The 9104-nt window shown below is 32.2% G+C and overlaps 1 protein-coding gene across 1 annotated transcript in view; it reads right to left on the reverse strand.

The window, feature by feature from the left end:
• Positions 1-9104, reverse strand: part of LOC103596339 (glutamate receptor ionotropic, delta-2) — a gene marked incomplete at its 5' end in the record, with an annotated part of 308693 nt that overhangs the window by 283758 nt on the left and 15831 nt on the right. The window contains one exon of the mRNA XM_008579952.1: positions 49-210. Coding sequence (XP_008578174.1) covers positions 49-210 — 162 coding nt within the window. The remainder of the gene's footprint in view (positions 1-48; positions 211-9104) is intronic.

Consider the following 9104-nt stretch of genomic DNA (forward strand, 5'->3'; position numbering starts at 1 on the left):
AAAAAAAAAAAAAAAAAAAAAAAAAAAAAAAAAAAAAAAAGAAGTTACCTTCTTGATGGTCTCCAGCATGGAGCGCCCTCCCTGCCAGGGCTTGGAGTTCTTTCGGATGCATGACAAACTTGCCATGCTGTGCCACTTTCGGTCTTCCAGCTTCTTATGAAAAGCATTAGCCAACAGGAGCACCGTATCATATATGTAAAGGTTTGAAATCTGAAAAGACATTAAACAGTGATCATTACAATCATTGACGCTAGTTGTCAGGAATAAGGAGAAATTTGTCTGCTCCGCTGCTTCTGTTCATGTCATAGACAGCTGGTTTACTGGCTTATTTATTTAGCTAAAGGTTTCTTTTTTCATTTCTTGGGCAATTTTACCATTGAGAATGAAGTCTTGTCTGACTGTATGCTTCAATTCCTTTTCAACTTATTTAGGTGTGAAAGAAAATATAAAAAAGAAGTTTCGGCAGAGGCAAGGCTGTTAGTGTCAGACCTTAGAAAATCACTGGCCCTTATTTCTTTCTGAGGAGGTAAGGATCTGTGGGTGTAAGATTGGAAGGGCAAACCGAATAATACGTTTTCTGAATATGTCAAGTTTTTGCATTTTCGTTATTCAGATGTAGAAATACCAACTCGATCTTACATATGAAATGAGTGTCATAGGTGCAAAAAAAGGAAGCGACCATCTGTGTGTATGTTTGTATCTATAGAAATTCCATAATGAAAAAATAAAAAAAGAACCATTCATAAATATCACAATGATCAAGGTTCCATACAAAATTATATAAGTATACACATACATTGCAATTCATTGATATGACAAATCTACTGTTTGTGAATGTGTGTTTACATTAATGATTTCTTCTTCTAAGCTAACCATTATATTATTTTTTTTCTACATAAATTGAAAAATAGATTATGCCAATTTTTGCTGAGGTTTATTGTTCTCTTACAATTGTGTCCTGCCAGACCACGACCCATATTGTCAATTAATAATCAAATGTGTTAATTTTTCAAAGAAATTAGAAACTATCCAGAAAAGATGAATATCAAAAAGGATCCTAGGTCAATAAAACCTGTTAAAGGCTACATTATTACCTCTCAGAAGGAAACCCCCAATATCAAATTAAAAAAAGAGAAATCAATGTAGTGATAAAAATTAATTCCATCTTAAAGCATTTACATTTTCTTGGGTTTTTAAAAGTGTCTTGTCACAGTTTTTCTTTAAAACAAAGGGGAGAGAGGATGTTGATTTTTCTCTGGCTATAATTAATAATGAAGAAAACTTATGAAATTGTCTGCTCACATCACAGAATGGTACTAAGTTTCAACTACTGGGATAATTCTCATACAAGTGTCCATTCTCCTTTGAGGCTCATGCTCTCTCCTATGCCACACTTTATTGCTACTTTCTGCCATCCTCTGCTGACCTGTTGGTCACTCTTTATTCATGAGGTATTTAACTCCTCCTTCCCAAACTCTCTCTCTCAGTATTTAAAAAGGTCACTTCAATTTCTACACAGATGATCTTCACTTCTACTCTGGCCACAATCAACACAAATGACTATTCAGTAGACACAAATATATATCACTCTAAAATCTTAAACTCCAGTATCCCACATCTGACCAATCATTTCTCTTTACCTTAGTGTCACTACACTTTTTCTCTTATATCACTGAACCTCCAGTACCCATCTCTTCTACATGACAACCTTCCAATATTTGACACCATCTGCTGCTTGCCCTGAAATATCCTTCAGTTGTTCATTTCCTCGTATATAGTTTCTAGGCTGCTCATCATCTCAGTTCTCTTCCTCAGTCCTCTTGTTTTTCAATGTTTCTGTTAAAAGTTTAGTAGACAGAACTGACACATTTTTGCAGATGTGATCTAAGAGTGAGTAGTGCAAGATATTATCTCTAGATCCTAGCAAAAAGCTTCTGACATAGGGACCAGGATTATATTAAAATGTTGGTGCAAATATGACTTGTGCTATGCTCATACTCAATTTGCCTTCAACATAATGGCTTTGAACAGCTGTCAAACCAGGACTTTTCCATCTAGACTTTGCATAATTGATTTGGATTCTATACTTTATCTCTGTGAAATTTCAACTTTTAGGCTTATTGTTCAGTTGATATAAACAATGTGGATCTTGATTATCTAATACAACATAAATTTTCTCCCCTAGTTATATGTCATTTATAAATGTGATAAGCATGACTTATTCATTTGCATTCATGCAATGACAAACATTTTGAAAATATTTGGTCCAAGGACAGAATCTTGTGAATGACCATAGAAATTTCTTTGCATTTCAAGAGTGGAATATTTGTCACTGAACTTTGAATATCTGTCTGGTTTCACATGCCTAAAACTAAGGATAAAAGAACCCCTGGTGACAGGCTGCAGATACCAGGAAGTACTCAAAGCTGTTGAATATATCTATCTAAGGCATATTCTGGCATGTCAATATTGCTTGAAAATTTGATTGGTATATCTAGGTATATAAATTCCCCTTGAAGATCTGGAGGAAAAACTACTAAACAGCTTAACTGGCACATTATTTGAAGTGCCACTTTTTATTTGATAGAAGCTCATATATTATGACTTTTAAAGGTAGTAACGAGGCTTTAAAATATTTTCAACTTTTTTTTTTTTTTTTTCCTATCTGAGGGCCAAAGTGTTTATTATCTTCTGCCTTTAGAAGCTCTTTGGCAAAAATGTTTGAGTGGCATTAATCTATCTAGACTTTCCAATGTCTTTCCTTAGGATTTCATAATAAAATTTGTCAATCACCATATTAAAATCAACATACAATAATAGCTTTATTATAATATTCTTCCAATGTAAAAAAATTATTAATAAGGGCTTAGTTTGACAGTGCTCATTCTTAAGGAAGCCCTACTGTCTTATTTGAAGTACTTCAAAGCATTTATTCGATAATATACAGGTTGAGCATCTCTAATACAAAATCCAAATGCTCCAATATCTGAAACTTTTTGAAAACATGATTTCACAAATGGAAAATTCCACGCCTGACCTCATGTAATGGGCCATGTATTTTATGCACAAAATTAATAAAAATATTGCATAAAATTACCTTTAAGCTATGTGTATAAAGTGTATATAAAACATAAATGAATTTTGTGTTTAGATTTGGGTCCCATCGCCAATATGCAAATATTCCAAAATAAAAAAATAAAAAATCCATAATCCAAAATATTTCTGGTCCAAAGCATTTCAGATAAGGGATACTCATGCTCAAGATGTATTCTACAGTTTATATAAATGTTAACATTTAATGTACTAAACTCCAATTATCAGAATTTTTTCTCCTCCCTTTTGAGAATTGAGAAAATATACCAATCTCTTGTGCATTGGTACTCTTCGCAAGTATTTCTCTAGTACTTTTAAATTATACTGTAATCCCATTTGCTGGTGTATTGACCCTGAGCAATTATTTGTCAGGCCTTATTCAAGTCAGTTAGGACACACTCACTATCTCCAAACCCCTGTTCCTTGTAAACCAGTGGTTTACTTTCCATTTAATGAATTTTACTCTAACCTTTCCAATTTGGAGACAGTATTTCTTAGAGAAAACAAACAAAAGGATTTGGATGTTTCTGTTTTCTCTCCATTAGCAGCCACTAACAATAGTTTCACCAAACAGTAAATGGATCACTTCCTTCTTGTTTCTTGTATTGCTAAAACTGTTTTCTAGCTCAGAGGTTTTCTTTAAAATCAATTTTGCAACTTAAGCTACTCCTAAATTTTAGTCTTTCTGGCACTAATTATAAAGACTGTAAAAGTTTTTTTACTTCCCTTTCTATGTACATTACAATATGTGACAGCCCAGGTATTTCTACACAGGCCTATTGTATCCTCTTCTCCTATCCTCATATTAATTAATGTGATTTTGTAGTTGGGTTTCTATTTTTAGAACTAATTTGAGTCATATTTGCATATGTTTATTTTTTCTAAGTTTTACTTAATTGTACCCTTCTAAATTCTAAGGTATATGTCTGTGTTCATATTTACCTGCATTATTTTTATAGACTCCTACTTGACAAGGTTACTTCTCCTAGGGAACTCCCCTACTCCCAAATTATCAGTCAGTGGTATCTTGTTGATCAGAATTTAATCTAAAGTAGCATTTCATTTTATTACTTCCTCTAACTTCAGTCAGAAAAAAATGTTATTGAGGCAAAGCTGCATATCAAATGCCTGCTTTTAGTGGAGATGTGTATCAAATTCTCTGCTTTTAGTGGAACATTTTAAATTCAAGAGCCCTGCATTCAGACTCTTAATTATACAAATCTTCACATATAAAAGTTCCTGTCAGTTTTCCTTTTACATATTAAATATTTAATCAAATTCTATCACACATAAGAAGGAAGTTAATATGTAACAAATCCTCAAAGAAAAAGTAATTGCCCTGTTTTCTTCCATCTGTGGATTTGAGGGGTAAGACGAAGGTTAGGGAGGGGTTGGTGCTTTCTGTACATTCTCAGTGAATCGTATAAGGTATAAAGATAAATAAAATATTTGCTCCCTGATTTCAAGGACCTCATTAATTGACATGGAAGAATTAAACTGTTAGGTGAATGTGCTTTAAAATATTTTCTGCTTTCCCTAAATGACACAGTTCATTCTCTTAAGTTTGTCCTTTATTCCTTTCTCATTTTGACAGAAACAGCCTTTAATATTTCATATTTTTCTAAATCAAAATTCTTTCATGTTTTTCTCCATTTAGAATTCTATCATTTTCATATCAAGTATACTCCTACTCGTGACCAGTTAATATGCAAAGATGGTGATGATAAGCATATCAATAAGAGTCACACTAACATTTAAACAGGCCTTGTTAAGGCTTCACAGTGGCTTACTTTGACTATTGCCTTCTTGACTACATACAAATCTACTAATATTCACAAAGGTGCCAAGCACTGTGGTAGGAAAGATGAAGGAAATGACAGAGAAGTACATGATGGGATTTTGTGATGCCAGGTCCTGGAAGTGACCTATTCTAAAGGAGCTTAAAATCCAACGGGGAACAGAAAATTCTATGGGTAATGACTCTGAAGCCATACTGCTCATTACAGTGCTACCAAGTCTGAGGAAATGGTTGGATAAATGGTAATTCATCTAAAAAACCCTCAAATGTTACTAAGAAGAAGGAGGCTGTGGGGTTATTTTTCAAAAGGAGAAGTAGTTTTGCAAAATCCCCCTATTTATCTGGTGTTATTGGAAATGAACTGGTCTTCCTAGAGTTTTAATTCTTAACTGTTCAAACTGAGCATCCCTAAGTACTAAAATGTCTTTCATAGTAAACATTTTAAAGGAATAGGTTTCTAAAATATATCATGTTTTTCTGACTTCTAAAATTGACCATGACAAATCTTTGCTGATATCTTAGGGTCCTTGTTTAAATATTAACTAGTATGCCAGTATTATGCTACAGTGATACCCTTAGGAATTTTTTTATAACATAGATTTGTTTTTACAGGAGAAATCCTACACTTACAGAATGTATGAGTTAGTATATCTGTTTGATTCTTTTTTCCTGTCTCTTGCTAGAGAGCATTCCTTATAGCTGCTTTGCTATTGTTGGTGTACCAGCTTTTTGTAACATTTCCTTCAAATTGACATACTGAGATCTCTAGTGCAGAGAGAGAGAGAGAGAGAGAGAGAGAGAGAGAGAGAGAGAGAGAGAGAGATCTGACATGATTTTCCTTAAGAAAAAGAAATAGGCTGTAAGTGAGTATTTAAAGGGCATTCTTATGAGCAAGCTGTAGAGACTTGGTGTCTTCTGTTTTGCTGTTCAGAGATTTTATTTACTTTCAAATTCTTTGCTGTGTTTTGGATGATAAAGATTTCAGCAATTCCTGTCTGAGCTGGATATGACTATATAACACTACAGTACTTTTTGCATTTGTAAATAGTTTTATTTGCTGAAGTTCTTAAAACTGGAGACTAATCTTTTAAAAAAGAATAAACACCTATGTCCTTTTTATGCCGGAAAAGTCAAGCAAATTTATTAGCTTAATAATTTGGAGTTTGGCATTAGGAATATTAATCACATTTTCTACCATGAGAAATGCCATGGAACTACTTGCTTAGAAGGAAATAACTTTTACTTATTATATTTTTATTAAAGAAGTAGATATTTTCTATAATGAGACCAAAAGGATCAAAGACAGATTCTCAGCACTCTCTCCCAATCAGACTTCCTAAGTGCTGGAAGAGGAGAATTGTTCAGAAATGATAACATGTACATCCATAGTTCTGAATCCAATATAACTCACAAAGCTGTCTTTGCCATTGCCCTACAAAATGCCCTGGAAGAAATACGATGGATTGAGAGTATACCTCCATATTCTGAGCAAATGGATCCTTTGGATCACACAACGTTGAAGATATTCGATGGTTGCCACGGAAACACCTCTGACTTATATTCTGGGGGACTGGAAATGTCTGACGAATAATAGTTAACCTTCCAATTGACCTTCTTACAAGTTCTTGTACATCCACATCGTTTATTTCCTATAAGATAAGATAAGAAGTGGAAGAATCAGAAATACATTAATACATTAACAGAAACATAAAACCATTAATGAGTTGTTATCTGGAAATGCTAAGGGATTCTATTACTGTAATACATTTGCTTAATGCTTAGCACATATCCAAATGAAAACAACATAGGGTCATTAAAATGATCAACTCATTTGTAGTTGCTGTCTGTGCTTTAAATTATATACATTACTGCCTAAATAATTATAAATGGGGCAACTGACTTAAATATACTTTATTAATAAGTTTATAATATATTATATTGAACACTTCAGAAAAATATAGGTGTGGTCAAAACACTGAAAAAGTCACAAAGTAAGTTGCTGCATAGTTTATTATTCATTAATAAGTTTCAAGATACTTTGAGTACCTAGGAAGATAGTGGCAATGTAAAAGTAATATATGTTTTTCTTGTCAATAAAAAATGAGGATTTTAAATGAGGCAAGCAAAGACAGCAAGAGGAAATTTTTTTGTTTTTAAACTTTTCCTAATTATTTCTTAGAACTATTGGTGTTAAATCATAAGTTTTACTTGGTAAGAAATAGATTAAACAAAGTGCTTGCTAGCTTTTGAACGAGTAAGTTAGTCTATAATTGTGGTCTTGACATAAAGATGAAAAATTCTGTGGGTTAATACAGTCTGAACCAGAATGAAAGAAGGGAGAAAACCAATGCTCTTTATCTAAATGAATTTTACTTTGCATATTTTTAGTTTCCCAAGCTAAAAAAAAAAAAAAAACAAAAAAAAAAACTGTAATTTCCACTTCCTTCTCCTTCCACCTCCAAACTCCAAACTTAAAATTCAAGATTTGGCTCAATGATGAATGTAGAAGAAATAAAATGAAATAATAATTTTATAAAATCCACCAGTTCTAATTGGAATTAGTGATCAATAAAAGCTTTAGTTCTAAGGCAGTCTTTACTAAAGCAGTTTGTGTTTAATAGTGTCCATTTGGAACATTTTAAACCAATGAAGCCTTTGCAATGAACATATTATTGGTTTGAATAGATTCTTAAAACAACAGAAGTAAAAGATTTGACAGAAGATAAATTTTGGACCGAAGTGAGCATTTTTCGGTTTTGATCCAAGGAATTATTACAGAATAATGAAAAAGAAAATGACAATTTACAGGTGTAAATGTTCTTCTTTACTAATTACATAGTATTCTTCCTCGTAGAATATATTAGCTTTAAAATTCATCTCTAATTTATGGTTTTTATGAAATATGGATTTTTCTGAAAAAAAAAAAAACACCTGCCATCAGCTATATCCAGTTTAATATCCTGGATTTCTGGGTGACTAATCCTAAATGTACCATAAAAAATGGTTTTTCTCAATTTAAAATGCCATCTTTTTCCTTTAGTCTGTGTCATTTCACTAGTTACCAAAAAACTCTTTCTGGCAAAGAGCAGGTCACTTTTTAATTCTCTGTCACCTACTCACAAAGCAGAATTAAACTATGTCCTGTCAACTCCATTTTAAGCCCTAACTTTAACCAGAAATCTTTTAAACTTAATATTAACAATGCCATTCAACATCTTTCCATTTTTAAAAATCTGTACTGTGCAGCCAGGAACTTTCATTTAAAAGGCAGTGGAAAATTGTATTGCTGTTGTAATATTAACTAAATTGTATTACATGAAAGTACTTCAAAAAGTTAGTGGAAAAATTAAATTAAAAGACAATATGAATCTGAACTTTTTGAAGATCCCTCATATGTGTGGTCCTTTTTTCTTTAGCAATACTAAGATTTATCAACATTTTATCATACAACACAGTTTATTAAATAGCTCTGTCTCTATCTACACAACCCAGGATGAACTGCAAATCAGCACATTTAGAGTACAAATTTACATTTAAGTGCCTACTATATGGTAGGCAAAACACTGACTACTTTTCCTATTATCTCATTTTATGCTAAAAATGACACTCCGAATCAGACACTGTTTATTCTTACTTGATAAGTAAAGAACCAGGGAGATTCTGCACTCTTCATTCACAATATTCTTTATTCATAGGATGCATTTATATATGTCATCAAAAGGGACACTCTCTGAACTAATTATACAAAAAGTTCATATTTCCTTACAGGAATTATTTATATTAATATTTATGAATGATAGGAATTAAAACTATAAAGATACATTATTTCAGCATTTAATAGCTTGAGGATTCTGTAAAAAATAATAAATTCATTTATCAAGAGCCAAAAACTTAAGAAGATAATTTTCAAATCCCCAAAAAGGGATGGTTACCTTTTACAGGTTACAAGAGCTTAAGTTCTCAGGTGCCTAAGCAACTAATGTATATCTGAAAAATGTCAATTTGAATTGAATTTATTTTTTCTATTATTAATTAGGGAAGAGAAGAGAAAGTAATTTTCTCTGAGAAAAGAATCTGCCATTCTAAATGAAACTAACAGACAGTCTGTCTCAAAAAATTCTCTTGCAATTTTAGTTTTGACATCTGATCTCAAAACCAGTTTGATAGTGATATAAAAACTTGATTAGGCAGCTATTTTATATGTACAGAACTT

The sequence above is a fragment of the Galeopterus variegatus genome, unplaced genomic scaffold (assembly GCF_000696425.1).
Source record: "Galeopterus variegatus unplaced genomic scaffold, G_variegatus-3.0.2 Scaffold1990, whole genome shotgun sequence".
NCBI lineage: Eukaryota > Metazoa > Chordata > Mammalia > Dermoptera > Cynocephalidae > Galeopterus > Galeopterus variegatus.